Genomic DNA, 18,807 nt, shown 5'->3' with positions numbered 1-18,807 from the left:
ACAGATCGAAGCAAGTTTCACTGACCAGCTGTTGATTTGTTTTTTTCTCTATTCGATCAATAACTCTATAGAGGAGCATTGTCCTAATTCCATTTAATGTTTGTTAACTATGCATGCAAGCAATTTAGTGTAAATGTTCAATAGTTGCGATGTACCATTCTTTCTGGCAAAGACTTTAATTTTGCTCTCAGTGTAGCTGACATAAAGTCAAATATGCAGCCATGAGAATAACCAATTACATACCAAAAGAGCATATCTTGCTACATATTGACACAAGGCTGCCTCACTTTAACACAGAGGTCACATGCACTCACCCTGCAGGTCCAGAACCAATAGTTCACCTCGAGTGTACTCATAGGTCCAGTGACTAAAGGCAAGCATGGTCTCCTCCAGCATGTTGTTTGGACGGATCTCATCTCCGCTGTTATGATTGAATTTCCGGAATTCTCCAGTCATACACTCCTCAATTGCAAACCATTGGCTTGCTGAGTGACAGTACAGAAGGAACACTTCCAGGAATCTGAAGATAAAACAGACAATCACGAATTATTTTGGGAATTCAGGTTAGACACGTCTCTCTTCAGATTCAGCTGTAGTTTATTAAAATATCACACTGCAGCCAGACAACTTTGCCCAACAACACCAACTGATTCAGAGTGTACAAAGCCTTGGTACTAGACATCATATTACCTTCAGGTGAAGTAGGGTTACAGTTTGAGTGACAGAACAGAGGACACATATCACTCAAATTCCATTTTAATGTCACTTTTTAAAAAAATTCTTATTTTTGTATGACCATTATAAATTTCTACATCCACAATGATTATCGAAGCTGCCTGCGGAAACCATTGCATTTTGACTACAAGATGTCTTCATTCAACTTGTCCTCTTTTAACACTTTCCCATTGTAAAGTTACTGCAGCCTGAAGTCTTACTGAATGTCATGAGACTTATTTTAAAATTGTTTATTGATCCTGACCCAAATGGCACCAATATGATACATACTCTCCCACTTGTGACCCCTCCCTGTGCTTCACCACTGTCTACTGTTCTATACCAGGGAGCACACCCCTTCTTCCCCACAGTGATAGGCTGTCCAGTGAAGCCCCCACTCATTGAAATGGAGGGCACGCAATGTGAGAAAATAACTTTTTTCATGTAGAAAATTATTAGGGTCTGGAATGCATTTTTGTAAGTGTATTGGAGCTGGGTTCAAAGAGTACTCAAGAATGAATTGGATAATTATGTAAACAGAAGTAATATTTAGTATAATGGAGAAAGGACAGAAGAATGACACTAAGTCAATGTTCATTCTGAGAGGTGGTGCAGGAACAAATGGGCCAAATGGCCTACCTCTACACAGTAACAATTCTGTGAAATTTCAACTGAAGCAAATTCATGAATGGTACACAGAAATGCAAAGATTTTAGAAAGTGATCAATTATTTCTCCTCACCTTGGGGAATATGGAATGGTCTTTGGTTTCATTTGATTGAAGGCAAAAGCAAGTTTCTGTGCAGCTCGTTGCTGCTGGATCTCCTGTGAACAAGAGACCAGGACAATAAAAACACACAGCTTCTGTCAGAAACTGAAATATATTGCAGCTTCCACTCAATCAGTAATGGTTTGAGTTAGCATTTTGCATTTAAGACCTGATATATTAATACCCAATTTCTTAACCAGAGAAATTTCCAGTAACTGATGATTCTAACAAGAAAAAATCCCATGTGAAAACAAAAAGAAGTTACCTTCTAATTTACCTCAAGTGGATCATTTTCAGTTATTAAGCAGTGCTTTTGCAATGCTACAACTCCTATTCCAATAAATGCCCTAAGTTCAGCCACTGCTGAAAATGAGGCTGAGTAGTGACTACACACACTTACTGCGCAAGTGAGAGTTTTTTTCAGCAATTCCTGTTTTTGTTTAACATTCTAGTAAATCTTCCCATCACTCTCTCTAAAGTAATTATATCATTCCTGTAATATGGTGATCAGAACTGCGCACAATATTTCAATTGTGGCTTCGTTAGCTCTATTTCGAATAGTGCCATAGAATCCTGTGCTCAAAGAATAAACTGGGCTCCATTTTAATGGCAAATCAAAAGACAGTCTAGAACTCCCTCTATATTGCACTGAAATGCCAGCCTCAAAAGTTTCTGGAGTGAAGCTCTCTGAGGTGACAGAGCTCCTTCAAAGCTCTCATTGACAGCAGCCTCAAACCTCACCAACAAATCTCACCATTTGCAGACATCACCCTTAGTTGCTGTTGCAAACTGCATACATTTTACAATATTCTAACATTTCAGAACTATCCAAAGCAACAGTGGTTAGCAATTCCACAGGCTGCCTGACAGCGATTACACCAGTGTTTTAAAGCATCCAAATGTTCAATATTCCACAAATGTGTTTGCTTGGATACTTTGAGTTCAGCAATGTCCTAGTAATTTTGTTTAAATCATTCTCTACTAGTTTTTCACAAGTGGAACTTGGAAAGGTTCCAAGTGCTATTATTCTTTATCAACATTCAAACTACTTTATTAATTGCTCTGTAATTATTTGTATACATTGACATTTACTATGTACAGAAATGCACTGACCAATAGAAAAAAATAACTTCTTAGTCCAAATCCATAAGTACCTCTTTTACATTAACACTCACCCAATAAGCAGATCTTTAATACTAGACTCATTGATAAACTACCTTCAAACAATCAATAACTGATGCCATGGACATCCTAGATCTTGCAGAACAAATATACAACAACATTTAGGGTGTGCTGCCTGGCTGGATCACACTTTCCAAGAACAACTCCAGGATCATTTGGTGCCTTTCTTCCAACATTTTCAAACAAACTGAAATCTACAACCTTTCCACAAATAAAAAATTGCAATCATAGAGAAAAATATCATTTTAATTGATACAGCAGGGTCAGCGTTTTTTTCTGTAAATTGACAAACACCAGATTGTAGTATACTTTAAGTTCAGCACAGTCCTAGTAATTTTGTTTACATAATTCTAGACTAATTTGTCACCAGTAGAATATTTACAAGTAGTACAAATTTATAAGGCAAAATGAGCAACACTGTTACAAAGCAATCCCTTAAGCATTAATGAATATTTCAGTATAAAATAAATTTACCTTCAAACACAGATGTAATACAGTATCTTCCTTGTAGATTCTTTTCCATGTATTCACAACTTCAGGAAGAAAAGACTTCACAATATACAGTTGACCTGGTTTCAGAATATCGAACTCTGCCCACGTGCATTCCACTTTTAAAGCTCGCCTCAATCCCCCTCCCATTTCTTCTTTACTTAAGAACTCAATCTTGGCACATCGTCCTTGTTGGGACCAGGATGACATGCTATTGTTGAGACTGATTGGTGAGCTCTCCTCCAGCCTATATATAGTCACAGGTTCACCTTCAATACAAAAGAAACGTGAGGTGTGAGGAAGTTTAGATCAGATCCATAATAGAACAGTGAAGTCTGTTGTATCTCTCAAATACATTATGTGATCATTAGCTGCCTGAATGATCTACATTTGTTCCTCTGAACTGCAAGAAAACACACTTCAAAGAAAAAACTCCATCACATCTGTGCTACAGTGTTGAAGTTAAGAATTTGCAGTGTCTGACTAAAACACATATTCCTCAGTATCCAAAAATCTGAATTTTGCATTTTGCTTCCAACACACTGGCATGTAAACTCAAACATGATCCGTATTGTCATTCCCTTATTCTTTTCACCTCTATGATTTAACAGCATAACAAACAGGAGCAGGGCACCACCACATGGCCCACAATCCTGTCCTGCCATTCAAAAGCACCACTGTTGACACTGTCAACATGTTATTTTGTTGCCTGACTGTCATAACCCTTTGAGACTTTGGTGGTCCAAAAATCCCACTCTAGGAAATTGAAGATGAGATTAAGTTTAATGCATGGCTAGGAATCTGGTGCAGGAGGCAGACCTTATAGATTCTTAGAACACATAGCCAGATTTGTGGCAAGTCAGAGTTATCAAGACAGCTTCTTTGCAAGCGAACAAAGCAGAGACCAATATTACTGCAGCAAGTCACAGATAGTTCTGGGATAATGCACGTTTTGGCAGCATAACTTGGCTATAACGTTACAGAAAAATTAGGGAACAGTATTTTGGAGAATGCTTATCTCCATTGGCAACAGCATGATTCCAGTGGGGATTGGTTGGCGCGTTTGCTCTGCACATGCGCCAGTGTCCGCACATGTGCGATGTCAGCGCCAAAGTCTCTCTGCCATTCTACACATGCGCCAATGTCAGCTGCCAACAGAGCAGTTGTCTGAAATAGGTACTGTGCAGAAAGCAGCTTTCTTACATTTTTAAAAAAAAAAGTACTGTGTCAAATTTACTTTTGTTTTGTTAATAAATATGATTTCAACCTTCATTCAGTCTGTGCAATACTTTGCATTTGACTTTTGGGTGATCTTTGAGCAATCATGAGTGATATTTTTTGCTGGTCTGCCCCAACCCCACTTTTCCCTTAGGTCTCATTATTTCTGTAAAGCAATTTTCTATTCAGCGAGGTTTCGCTGGAATGCAACGATAGTGTTACAGGACAACTACCTGTAATCAGCACAATGGGACAGGATTCAAACTAACATGTCACGGTGTTAAGCAACAAGGTGTAGGGCTAAAAAGTAGAAATAAGGTGTACACGAGAGGATTGATCATAATAATCATAATAGTGTGGCAGGGGGCAGAACAGTAGGTCAGCAAGTGAGAAGACAGAGGAGGAGTCAGATACCAAGGCCAGCAAGGCGAAGAGGAAGAACAGATGGGGAGGTTACAGAGTACTGCAGGACTGGCGGTCTGAGGTGTGCTTGTTTTAATGTGGGAGTATGACAAGTAAGGTGGCTGATTCCAGAGTTTGGATTAATGTATACAACTATGGTGCTATAGCTCTTTCAGAGACTTGGTTGAGAGGAGGACAAGGCAGCTCAACATTCCAGGATTCAGATGTTTCATGCATGCTGGTGGGGGCTGGAAAACAGGTTCAAAGAGTTGCATTACTGATTAGGGAAATGATCACAGCTGTACTGAGGGAGGACACTTGGAGGGCTCACCCAGTGAGGCCATATGGGTAGAGCTCAGGAATAGGAATGGTGCAATCACTTTGATGGGATTGCACTACAAGCCTCCCAACAGCCTGCAGATGATAGAGGAACAGGAGTGTGAACAGTCTATGTATAAAAAAAAAGGTTATTGTGGTGGATGGCATAATTTCCCATGGCTTGACAGGGAATGGATTTAATACTTAGTTGGAGTCTTTTTTCCCCAGAGTAGAAATGTCAATTACTGGGGGACATACATTTGAGGTAAGAGGGGGTAAAAGTTTAAAAAGGAGATCAGAGAGGAAAGTTGTTTTTTTCCCCCACACACAGGGTGGGAAGTGCCTGGAATGCACTGCCAAAGAATGTGGTGGAGATGGATAGAATAATAAAATTTAAGGATTTGGAGGAGTCAGTGGACTGGGTGGATAAAGTTGAAAACCACATCAATCTCCAGAAGAAGCAGCAGCGCTTTGAAAGCTAGTGCTTCCAAATAAACCTGCTGGACTATAACCTGGAGTTGTGTGAATTTTAATGTTTAAGGAAGCACCTCGATAGACACATGAATACGCAGGGAATAAACAGAAAAGCATGGGTTTTTAGTTTAGAAACGCATTACGTGTCAGCACAGTCTTGGTGGGCTGAAGGGCCTGTTCCTGTATGGTACTGTTCTAACTACAGAATTTGGTAGAGATGGAGGAGCAGATTCACAAAAAAATAACTGAGGGGTGAAGGAACGATACTTTAGAAAGTCCTTCTGACTCCTTTTCTTCTGACAGGAGAACGTTTTAGCCATGAATTAATGTGCTTGAAGCTTTGTTGCTTCTATTTTTCCTACTTCTCCCGAACAAAGTTGACAGCTTCACTTTCCCCACATTATATTAGATTTGTTACCCATCTGTCCACTCACCTCTGCAATTTGTGGACTAGGGTCCTCCTTACACTGTACTTTCCTCTTTAGTTTCATATTATCAGCAAACGTGAATAATGTCAAACTCTCCAACCCCAAATCTAGCTCATCAATACAGATTATAAACCATTTGTAAATAGCTGAGGCCCAAGCACTAATTCCTGGGACACTCCACCAAAAGAGACTTGCAGCCTGAAAATTAGATAGTTACTCATCCTCCTGCACGTTCATTAAATGATCTTCACATATTGCATCACGAGTCTCTGTTCCTCAACTATTTTTTTAAAAAGGCTTCACTTGTTAAAAATTTCCCACGTTTCCGTATTTCTATGAAGTGAACTTAAGTTTTAAGATATCAATGAATAAGGATAAATCTGATCCTTGCGGGAAGCTACTAAATTGGTGGAGGGCAAATTACATCAATATTAGGCAGGAGTTAGGGAGTGTTAATTGGGAGCAGCAATTATTGGGCAAGTCCACATGTGGCGTGGGCAAGTTGTTTAAAGATCTACTGATCAGAGTTCAGGACTGGCATGCTCCAGTAACAAGAAAAGACAAGGATGGAAAGGGAAGGGACTCTTGAATAACAAGGGATAGTATGAATTCAGTTAAAAGGGAAAAAGCAGCACATGTAAGGTTAGGATGTCAAAACCTGGACAGGGCCTGTGAAGAATATAAAGAAAGCTGGAAAGAACTCAAGCAGGAAATTAGGAGAGCAAGAAGGAGCCATGAAATGATCTTGGCAAGTAAAGTGAAAGAGAATCCCAAGGCATTCTGTACATGCATTAAAAACAAGAAGATAACTAGGGAGAAGATGGGACTACTCAAGGATAAAGGAGAGGACTTGTGTTTGAGATCCTAAATGAGTACTTTCTGTCAGTATTTACCCAGGAGAAGGACGATTGAGAGATTTGTGTGGATCGTGCTAATATGCTTGGACATTTTGAGATCAAGAAAGAAGTGTTGTTGGGTCTCTTGAAGAGCATTCAGGTGGATAAAGGCCCCAAGGCTCAACAGTCTACCTCAGGTTTTAGATTAGATTCTCTCCAGTGTGGAAACAGGCCATTTGGCCCAACAAGTCCATACTGACCCTCTGAAGAGTAATCCACCCAGACCCATCTCCTTATGACTAATGCACCTAATACTATGGGCAATTCAGCACGGCCAATTCACCAGCCCTGCACAGGTTTGTGACTGTGGAGGAAACCAGAGCATCCAGAAGAAAGCCACACAGACACGGGGAGAATATGCAAACTCCACAGTCACGTGAGAACAGAATCAAGCCTGGCTCCCTGGCTCTGTGAGGCAGCAGTGTTAACCACTGAGCCACCATGCCACATCTAACATTTATATCTAACTTTCACATTTCTCTAAAGTTAAATGTTCCAACTTGACAACATCACAACTATTAGCAAATTGCAATTGCTAGGGCAACAGAGGAGACCTGAGGGCCAATCTGTGACATCACCCTCTAAAACATCAATGGCCCGTAGTTCTCTTGGAATGAAAGCTTTCATTTGCAGCCAGATTCCAGGGATCATTAATCATGTAATGCCTCTTTCCAATCTAGCCAAGGCCTCTTTGTCCTTATTGACAAAGGCAAGAGGGGATTGCTGGGGCCTTCTCCAAGATCTTTGTATCCTCAGTAGCCACTGGAGGGGTCCCGGAGAATTGGTGATTAACTAATGTTCCTCTATTCAAGAAAGAAAATATAAATAATCCAGGAAACTACAGACCAGTGACTCTTACATCGGTGGTTGGGAAGCTACTAGAGAGAATTCTAAAGGATAGGATTTATGCACATTAGGAAAAATATGGCCTAATCAGGGACAGTCAGCATGGCTTTGTGCAAGGTAGGTCACATCTTACTAACTTGATTGAATTTTTTGAGGTGACAAAGGTGATTGATGAGCAAAAAGCAGTTGTCTATTTGGACTTTCGTAAGGCTTTTGACAAGGTCCCTCATGGTAGGTTCATCCAGAAGATTAAGACACATGGGATCATGGTGACTTGGCTGCATGGGTTCAGTATTGGCTTGCCTAGAGGAGATACAGGGTAGTGGCGGAAGGGTGTTTTTCAGGCTGGAGGTCTGTGACTAGTGGTGTTCTGCAGGGATCCATACTGACCTCTGCTGTTTGTGATATATGAATGAAAATGTAGATAGGTGAGTTAGTAAGTTTGCAGACGATACAAAGATCGGTGGAGTTGGGAATAGTATAGGAGGTTATCAAGGGGTACAGTGGATATAGATCAGTTGCTGAAATGGGTGGAGAGATGGCAGATAGTGTTTAATCTGTGTGAATTGCTGCACTTTGGGGAATCAAACGTTAAGGGAACAGTATAGAGTTAATTGCAGGATCCTGAACAGCATTGATATATAGAGGGATCTTGTGGTTCAAATCCATAGCTCTCTGACAGTGGCCATACAGGTAGATAGGCTGGTAAAGATGATATATATGGCATGCTTGCCTTTATCGAATAGTGTACAAGAATCAGAATAATATGTTGCAGCTTTATAAGACTTTGGTTAGGCCACAGTTAGAGTACTGAGTTCAATTCTCATCACTGCATTCCAGGAAGAATGTGGAGGCTTTGGAGAGGGTGCAGAAGAGGTCTACCAGGATGCTGCCCGGATTAGTGGATATGAAGTATAAGGAGAGGCTAGAAAAACTTGGCTTGTTTTCTCTAGAGCAGCAGAGACTGAGGGGAGACTTGATAGGTGTTCATAAAGTTATGAAATGCATAGATAGTGTTGACAGTCAGAATCTTTTTCCCCGAAGTTGAAAGGTCTAAATTCAGGGGGCATACTTTTAAGGTGAGAGGGGAATGTTCAAAGGAGATATGAGAGTGGTAAGAGCGTGGAACATGCTGCCAGGGGTAGTGGTGGAGCCAGATACGATAGGATTGTTTAAAAGACTTTTAGATAAACAGATGAATACGCAAAGAATGGAGGGATATGGACCAAGGGCAGGCAGAAGGGATTAGTTTAATTTGGCGTTACGTTTGGCACAACATTGTGGGTCAAAGAAACCCATTCCTGTGCTGTACAGTTCCATACAGTTCTGTACAGTTCCATGTTCAGTTCTATACAGTGCTGTTCAGTTCCATGTTCAGTTCTATACAGTTCCATGTTCAGTTCCATACAGTTCTGTATAGTTCCATGTTCAGTTCTATACAGTTCCATATTCAGTTCCATACAGTTCTGTTCAGTTCCATGTTCAGTTCTATACAGTTCCATGTTCAGTTCTATACAGTTCTGTACAGTTCCATGTTCAGTTCTATACAGTGCTGTTCAGTTCCATGTTCAGTTCTATACAGTTCCATGTTCAGTTCCATACAGTTCTGTACAGTTCCATGTTCAGTTCTATACAGTGCTGTACAGTTCCATGTTCAGTTCTATACAGTGCTGTACAGTTCCATGTTCAGTTCTGTACAGTTCCATATTCAGTTCCATACAGTTCTGTACAGTTCCATGTTCAGTTCTATACAGTGCTGTACAGTTCCATGTTCAGTTCTATACAGTTCTGTACAGTTCCATGTTCAGTTCTGTACAGTTCCATGTTCCTTGAGATACATTATTTAAATAGATCTTGTACAGTGTGTACACTTCAATTCCAGCAGATGGTGCTGTAATCTGAATTTGTACAGCACTGGTTGGTAAGGCTAACTTAAATAAAACAATAGACCAGCCCTCCATGTTTTCCACATACTCTTGAACCATGCTAATCACATTTCACAATACTCTGTTTAGAATTCAATTCAATTGCACAAAAAAAACCTCTTTTCATAACTCAGATCTATTTTGTCTAATGTCTCAGTGGGATCACCCTCTGAACAAAAGATATCTCTAACCTCACCTGGTATAAACAAACAGCTGATTAAAGAATTCCATGAAGTAGATGCTTTAATTTGAATAATTTATTCCATTATTTAAATATTTGCGTATCTTGGTCTCCTGCACATTTAACAAGAGTTTAACATGTATGACTTCAGGAAATAGAAAACAGCTCCAGAGTTAGTAGAGAACAGTCAAACACACCAGAAAGAGAAGTCCAGACACATGATAGACATAAGTAAATGAAAGAAATATGAAGCAATGGATTTTAATAGAAATAATGAGATGACAGTAACAAATTCAATAACTGAAAAGGGGTGTGCCTCAGCTGGAGTCTGCACAATTCTATATATTTGGAGCGCATTAAAGGCTTAGAAAAGGGGGAAGGGAGGTTTTATTAGAGTAACGCCAGGGATGGACGTCAGTTACATGGGCACTAGGAAAGTTGGAGTTGTTCTCTGCATTAAAAAAAAGGTCAAACAGAAGATTTAACAGAAGGGTTCAAAAATCATGAAGGGCTTTGATAGAATAAATGAGGACAAACTATTTCTCCCGACAGTATGGTCAGTAATCAGATGACACAGATTTAAAATATTTAGAGGTGAGGGGACTCTGTGCCAAAATTCTACGAGTAAATCTAAAACTGACAACATACCTATAAATAAAATGATACTACAACCTAAACACCTGTATACTTCTCGAAACTGCACACTGGGTTTACATTTATTGCCTAAATATATTTGTCAGTCTTTTTAAAGAGAGATGTAACTCCTAGTACTACAGAGGATAAAATGTAATATTTTTGACTAACAATGGAAGTTGCCAAGACATTACATTCTGTCCTGAAACTACATAGATGCTGAGTGGATTGACCGCCGCAGGGAAAAACAACTATCAGTATAGTGTAAGGCAAACAATTCTGGCATTGATAGTAATACACTGTACAGCAAAGCTTTGGACAGCTGATGTGCTACACCTTCAATTGTGAAATCAAGGGATTCATATCTAACAATCCCTACATATTGAAGAGGTCTCTGTGCGTTACTGGGAGTGAAATCCGACAAGGTCCTCCAATAAAGACGAGACAGCAATTTCCCACGATCTGGTCACCGTGGTGATGCAGATTAGAAAGGATGTCCATTGCATGTAACCACTACACATTCCAGTGTATAAAAAAATGTTACAAATGGACTACAAAAAAAAATTATAACTAATGGCAGCACACTGCAAACCAATAAATGAACAACGCAACTGAAGCCTGCTTAAGTAGAATTAGAAGGAAATAGAAAACTAACAGATCATATTTAATATTTTAAGAGGAACTAAGGTTTGCTATGTAGAAATCTTAAGACTGCAGTTGATTATTCCAAGATGCTTTGATAAAAGTTATTTCCACGTAGTACAACTGAGAAGAATAGTTAATTTTACATATATTTAATAGAGGATGTTGAATAGGAGCAGTAGAATGTGTTAGCTGAACGAATGGCTAAACACATTATAATCTTGTTAAAATATTCATTCTGACTGGATTCAATACTACCTTTACTCACCTCTGTTTGGGAGGGGAGTAAATGGAATGCTCTGAGAAAGCCTCATCAAATTATTCCTCTCAACAGCTGTTAAAAAGAAAGATACACAAATCTCATTAGCCAATTTATTGAAGCATCTTTCATAAGATGTGTTTTTTAAAATATTTATCTAGCAATTCTGACCTGAGTAATAGTAATTGACATCCAGTACAGGCTTGAAAGGAGATCCAATCACTGAGATAGAAATTAAAAATAAGATTAAATCTTTTGAAATAAAATTAAATGGAATTCTTACAACAGAAGGGAGTATAATTTTGATAAAAAACAGGTGCAGGAGTAGGCCATTCAATCCTTCAAGCCTGCATTACCATTCAATACGATTGTAGCTGATCATGCAATTTCAGCATCCCACTCCCACTTTCCATACCCTTCAATCGTTTTAGTCACAAAGGCCATGTCCAGCTCTCTCTTGAATAATTCTAACGAACTGACCCCAACAGCTTTCTGTGGGAGAGAATTCTAAAGGTTCACAATTCTCTGAGTGAAGAAATTTTTCATCAACTCCGTCCTGAATAGCTTATTCCCTTATTCCTACATTGTGACCCCTCATTCTGGACTTCCCCAATAGGGGGAATATTTTTCCCACACCTAGTTTGTCTGGTCCCATCAGAATTCTATTTGTTTCTATGAAACTCCCCCCTCATTCATCTAAATTGCGGTGAGTACAAGCCCAGTCAATCCAGTCTTTCTTTGTATGTCAGCCACCCTAGGGATCTGTCTGATGAACCTTCGCTGGACTCCCTCAATAGCTAGTCCTTCCTCAGACTAGGAGACCAAAACTGCACACAGTACTCAAGGTGTGACCTCACTAATACTCTGTACATTTCTATTGCACCTTGCATCATTTTTCTATAAATACTAATTAGGGACATATGAGACAGGATTATCATCTTCTCTGAAGAATTCTCCACAAATATTGTTTTGTTGCAAATCAAAAGCCAACATATTGTTCAATATTTTATAAAAGCACTGAAAATGTAATTTTATCTCACCTCCCATCTTCTTGTGTCTTGGATGAGATTGATGAGGATTGTAAAAGTGTTGTGCTAAAACAAATGGACAACATTAAGACACAGATATATTAAACAGCTACTCTCAACAGTCATAAAGAGAGAGGGGTTTGATTTGGGACACAAAATCCTAAGACTGCATTAAAGGCACTTATTTTAAAATGATACACATTTTGAATTTCTTGCATGTGCCTTAGTACAAATATTGTTAAATAGGTTTCCAGATCGATATCAGAGTAACCTGCAATTTCTAAGGAGCAATGAGACAGAAAATTAATAGTGTTCATTTTGCAGTTGAGGTCAGAACTTACTGGTTTGACATGAGGGAACAAGAGAGAGAGAGGATCAGTGAGTTTGTTGTAAAGTTAACTCTTGTAGGTTTCCATGCTGGTCCTGTACAAATACTTCAAGTGTTGCTCCACATTCAAAGCTGATTTTAAACATACTATGCATGTAATGAGGGCAGATAGTTATGCCAAACAACCTAGATATACAGAATGACCCATCTGAAATGGGTTCTGCCTGCATAGGACAAGTCAGTTATGCAGAAAGAGAGCTGCAATATTAAACATAGCTGACAAAAGAAATAAGATTTAAGTGTTTATAAAAGGACATGTTCCAAAATTCACTCCAAAAGGAATGCAATTATGCCTTTTTGACAGGGTACGTTCACTTAAGATGCAGTAAACAGATTGTAAAGAGCTTAGCTGTTAAAGGCTTATTGGAATTAAGTCTTAGGGTTTATACTGAATTTGAAATATTACTACAATGTTATTTCACTTATGAAAATCAACTTGAACTCAACACAATGAGCATCAATATATTAAACATTTGTTAGAATGTGGTTCATGCACACAAAACAGCTTGGGCAGTAACACAAGGTGTGCCCTATAGACCAACGTCTCATTTAAACCTTCAAAATGAAACAGGTGAAAGCCAAACGCCAAGGTTCATAGCCTTGTGACAGTGTATTAGAACAAGATACTTTACATGCTTAAAATGTTACGTTTTTGGAAAACATGTGACATAAAACCGAACTGAAATGTAAAGTCTTACCATTTAAGGCATCTTCACCAACAGCCCTGAAATACAGAAGTTAACAGTTTTGGTATTACATTTTTTTGGCCGGATACAATTTATATTGAATCCATTCTGTAAACATATAAAAACATGTTATCCAATACAAGTTAATTCGCTAACAATAGAAATCAGTCTTTATCATACTAAAGTTTAATACACTTGATGTTATGCATAAACTTGGAACACAAATGTGAGGTGCTTCATTAGACATTTTTCACTATACTATGTTTGTGCCATTGAAAAGATTAGTCCTCTATATTATAACAACTGCTGTCTCCTTTTCAGAAAGAGTAGATCTTATTTAATCGAAATGTTTTTGCACTGCAGCAACTAAATAATAAATAGTCTTGTTCTTGTATTTTTAAAAATGTTCTTTTAAAAAAGTTTTTTTTGGATATTACAACAAACACAAAACACAACAATTCACAACTGTACAAAGAAGCCCACTAATTGCAAAAATAAATAAATAACTAAATTTTGAACAACTTGAGGATAGACAAGTCCCCCGGGCCTGACGGGATATATCCTAGGATTATGTGGGAAGCAAGAGAGGAAATTGCAGTACCGTTTTCAATGATCTTTTCGTCTTCACTGTCAACAGGGGTGGTACCAGGGGACTGGAGAGTAGCGAATGTTGTGCCCCTGTTCAAAAAAGGGAATAGGGATAACCCCAGGAATTACAGGCCAGTTAGTCTTACTTCTGTGGCAGGCAAAGTAATGGAAAGGGTACTGAGGGATAGGATTTATGAGTATCTGGAAAGACACTGCTTGATTAGGGACAGCCAGCACGGATTTGTGAAGGGTAGGTCTTGTCTTACAAGTCTTATTGAATTCTTTGAGGAGGTGACTAAGCACGTGGATGAGGGTAGAGCAGTGGATGTAGTGTACATGGATTTTAGTAAGGCATTTGATAAGGTTCCCCATGGTAGGCTTATGCAGAAAGTCAGGAGGCATGGAATAGAGGGAAATTTAGCCAATTGGATAGAAAACTGGCTAACCGGTAGAAGTCAAAGTGGTGGTAGATGGTAAATATTCAGCCTGGAGCCCAGTTACAAGTGGAGTTCCGCAGGGATCAGTTCTGAGTCCTCTGCTGTTTGTAATTTTTATTAATGACTTGGATGAGGGAGTCGAAGGGTGGGTCAGTAAATTTGCAGATGATACGAAGATTGGTGGAGTTGTGGACAGTGAGGAGGGCTGTTGTCGACTGCAAAGGGACTTAGATATGATGCAGAGCTGGGCTGAGGAGTGGCGGATGGAGTTCAACCCTGTCAAGTGTGAGGTTGTCCATTTTGGAAGAACAAATAAGAATGCGGAATACAGGGTTAATGGTAGGGTTCTTAGTCAGGTGGAGGAACAGAGGGATCTTGGGGTCTATGTACATAGATCTTTGAAAGTTGCCACTCAGGTGGATAGAGCTTGTAAGAAGGCCTATGGTGTATTAGCATTCATTAGCAGAGGGATTGAATTCAAGAGTCGTGAAGTGATGTTGCAGCTGTACAGGACTTTGGTTAGGCCACATTTGGAGTACTGTGTGCAGTTCTGGTCGCCTCACTTTAGGAAAAATGTGGAAGCTTTGGAGAGGGTGCAGAGAAGATTTACCACGATGTTGCCTGGAATGGAGAATAGGTCGTACGAGGATAGGTTGAGAGTTCCTGGCCTTTTCTCATTGGAACGGCGAAGGATATGGGGTGACTTGATAGAGGTTTATAAAATGATCAGAGGAATAGATAGAGTAGACAGTCAGAGACTTTTTCCCCGGGTACAACAGAGTGTTACAAGGGGACATTAATTTAAGGTGAAGGGTGGAAGATATAGGGGAGATGTCAGGGGTGGGTTCTTTACCCAGAGAGTGGTGGGGGGCATGGAATGCGCTGCCCGTGGGAGTGGTAGAGTCAGAATCATTGGCGACCTTTAAGCGGCAATTGGATAGGTACATGGATGGGTGCTTAATCTAGGATAGATGTTCGGCACAACATCGTGGGCCGAAGGGCCTGTTCTGTGATGTATTGTTCTACGTTCTAAAAAAGAACCACGAAATAATATGGCTCAGTGAAACAAAGTAATAGCCCTGCTTCATCAAGAGCATAGATCTATACATATTCATGTGTTCATAATTCCTCCTCTGTGGATATCAGATTCATAAAACAGAATTGTTATGACTATATAAAGGCCCTTACTAGTGTGGCAGACGCATCTGTGCCCAGGTCCAAAAAGGGCCACCATGTTTTATAGAAATTTTCTGTTTCATGGGGTACCATGCTTGCGAGAAAATCCAAAGAGATGTGCTCCATGACCAGCTTATGCCAACCTGACAACCCTGGGGGATTTCCAGACACCCACCCTAACAGGATGTTCTTTCTTGCACAAAATGTGAAGATACTGAATAGCTTTTTTTATTGTATGTGTCTAAAGGAGGTACATTATCTAAGCCAAGAAGAAGAGATAACAACTCCATCTCCACCTGTCCCCAAGAGCCTCTCTATTTCACCTGCCACAGCACTCCAGTATGCCTCAAGCCTGTGGCAAGACCAGAGACAATGAGTGAGAGTGCCCGTACTCATTTTGCACTTGGGACGTATTGAAAATTCTCCCACTTTAAATTTTGAGACACAATCTGGAGCCAAGTGGACCCTGTGGAGAATCTTCAATTGCAAAGCATGGGTCCTATTGTAAATTGAGACCCTTCTTGCCGCAGGGAAAGACAACATAATGAGGACATGCCACAACCCAAAGGACTGGCCACACTCCCATACATCAGGAGCATTTCTGAACTGACAGCCAGACTGCTGCGACCACTAGGACTCATAACAGCACACAAACCAACAGCCACCCTCAGACAACAACTCACCAGGACAAAGGACCCGATACCCAGCATGAGCAAAACCAACGTAGTGTACAAAATCCCATGCAAGGACTGCACAAAACACTACATAGGGCAAACAGGAAGACAGCTAACAACCCGCATCCACGAACATCAACTAGCCATGAAACGACACGAACAGCTATCCCTAGTAGCCATACACTCAGATGACAAACAACATGAATTCGATTGGGACAACACCACTATTATAGGGCAGGCCAAACAGAGAACAGCCAGGGAATTCCTAGAAGCATGGCACTCATCCACGAATTCTATCAACAGACACATCGACCTAGACCCAATATACCGGCCACTGCAACGGACAACTGACAACCGGAAGCGGCAGATTCAAACCACTATAAATGCCGGAGGAATCAGCACAGAAGCGCTTCAGGAGGCTCCCAAGCACTGAGGATGTCACCTAGAAAGGGGACGAAACGTTTGCAAGAAACACTTCCAGCTCAGCGAACAGAACCACAACAACAAGCACCCGAGCTACAAATCTTCTCACAAACTTTGATCATTAGAGGATCTGCGGTCCTTTGTAAAACCAGTCTGATCCTCCTTAATAATACAGCATAGCACAGTTTCCAGCCTCAGTGCTAGAGTCTTAGATAAGATTTTGAAATTGACATTCAGATGTGACTTGGGTCTAGAAGCACATTCCTCCTTTTTTTTAAGGATAAGAGGGATGTTTGCCTCTCAAAGATGGTGGGAGGAGGCCACAACTGTATGAATCATTAAACATACTAAGCATTGGTCTTAACAATATACTTTTAATTTCCTTATAAAATTCATGGAGAAGCTGTCTCACAGCTTCCTGCACTGACAATGGGGCATTACAGAGAGACTCTTGTTCAGGGGTCACACCCAGGAGATCCAGATACAAAAGAAAAAGACTCCATTCTAGCCCATTCACCTTCACAACTTTCAGACCAGTACAGTTCAGAGCAAATTTCCAAAATGCCGCGTTAATCCTTTCAAAATCACTGGCAAGGTTTCCAATATCTTCCCTGATCAAGGTGGTGGCTTGAGGAGCACTCCTTTTCCTGGCAAGATATGCTAAGTACTTCCCTGTTTGTCACCATGCTCAAACATTTGTTTTGCAAAAGTAAGCTCCTTTATAGCTGTCCGTGCGAGCATGGAGTTCAATGTGGACCGGAGTGCTGTGATCCTCTGTAATTTAGCCAGCAAGGGCGTATCAAAGTATGCCTTCTCAGCTGCCTTCAACCATGTTTCGAGCAAGCGTTGCTGCTCACCCTTCTGCCGTTTCTTACTGGCAAAATAGGAAACAATTAATCCCTGGCATAGGCTTGAGCAGTTTCCCAGAGAATGGAGGGATTACTGGTCGAGCCTGAATTAATGTCAGAAAATCCCTGAATTCATTGGAAAAGTACTCAATAAACTGCTATCCTTAAGAATGCAGGGATTCATTCACCAGCACCCCGAACCTAGTACAGTATCCTTATTCTTGACTATCAAGTACATTGGGGTATGATCAGAAACAGTAACGTTGTCAATTGCACATGATATCAATGAGCTTAAATGCGCTGCGGAAGTCAAGAGATCAATCCTGATATGACATTTGTGCAGATTGGAAAAAGAACACAAAATCTCTGCCTGTAGGGTGAAGGTATCTCAAGACATCCACCAGTCCTAGTTCAACACACAAATCCCTTAGTTGCTTAGATCGTGATAATGATATCAGGGGGGCCTTTAGGCAATCTGTCTACCGTAGGATCTATTAGACAATTAAAATCCCCCCGCTATAATCATGGCAAGATGCAAGACTCATCAATTTAGAAAGTGCGTCTACCAGGAGACCAAGAGGGTGGGCTGGGGGACAGTAAACATTTAAGATCCCATATTCTTCCCTATTTATCGATGTTTTAAGAATTACACATGTTGTGTGTGTGTCTTTAATACACGAACAACTTAGATGGAAAATTCTTCCAAACAAGTACGGCTAATCCCCTATTCCTGGCATTTAAAGATGAGAAATAAACCCAGTCAGACCCATTCTGCTGCAGTTTAAAATGTTCTGCGTCATCTAGGTTTGTCTCCTGCAATAAGTATTGGGTACAGGAGTTGGGAGGTCATGTTGCGGCTGTACAGGACATTGGTTAGGCCACTGTTGGAACATTACATGCACTTCTGGTCTCCTTCCTATCGGAAAGATGTTGTGAAACTTGAAAGGGTTCAGAAAAGATTTACAAGGATGTTGCCAGGGTTGGAGGATTTGAGCTACAGGGAGAGGCTGAACAGGCTGGGGCTGTTTTCCCTGAAGCGTCGGTGGCTGAGGGGTGACCTTATAGAGGATAACAAAATTATGAGGGGCATGGATAGGGTAAATAGGCAAAGTCATTTCTCTGGGGTCAGGGAGTCCAGAACTAGAGGGCATAGGTTTAGGGTGAGGGGGGAAAAGATGTAAAAG

At 40.3% G+C, this 18,807-nt stretch overlaps 1 protein-coding gene across 2 annotated transcripts in view; it reads right to left on the bottom strand.

Annotated features, from left to right (window-relative positions):
* The window catches only part of trpm7 (transient receptor potential cation channel, subfamily M, member 7), a 181,894-nt gene that overhangs the window by 14,825 nt on the left and 148,262 nt on the right, over positions 1 to 18,807 (bottom strand). For both annotated transcript variants that reach the window (XM_060853075.1, XM_060853076.1), the window contains exons 31-37: positions 13,490 to 13,515; positions 12,416 to 12,469; positions 11,547 to 11,597; positions 11,385 to 11,450; positions 3,139 to 3,422; positions 1,456 to 1,538; positions 315 to 520 (exon numbers count right to left, since the gene is read on the bottom strand). In XM_060853075.1, coding sequence (XP_060709058.1) covers positions 315 to 520; positions 1,456 to 1,538; positions 3,139 to 3,422; positions 11,385 to 11,450; positions 11,547 to 11,597; positions 12,416 to 12,469; positions 13,490 to 13,515 — 770 coding nt within the window. The remainder of the gene's footprint in view (positions 1 to 314; positions 521 to 1,455; positions 1,539 to 3,138; positions 3,423 to 11,384; positions 11,451 to 11,546; positions 11,598 to 12,415; positions 12,470 to 13,489; positions 13,516 to 18,807) is intronic.

The sequence above is a fragment of the Hemiscyllium ocellatum genome, chromosome 39 (genome assembly GCF_020745735.1).
Source record: "Hemiscyllium ocellatum isolate sHemOce1 chromosome 39, sHemOce1.pat.X.cur, whole genome shotgun sequence".
NCBI classification, from domain to species: Eukaryota; Metazoa; Chordata; class Chondrichthyes; order Orectolobiformes; family Hemiscylliidae; genus Hemiscyllium; species Hemiscyllium ocellatum.
Note: the sequence above shows the minus strand (reverse complement) of the source record. Positions and strands in the feature narration are given on the sequence as shown.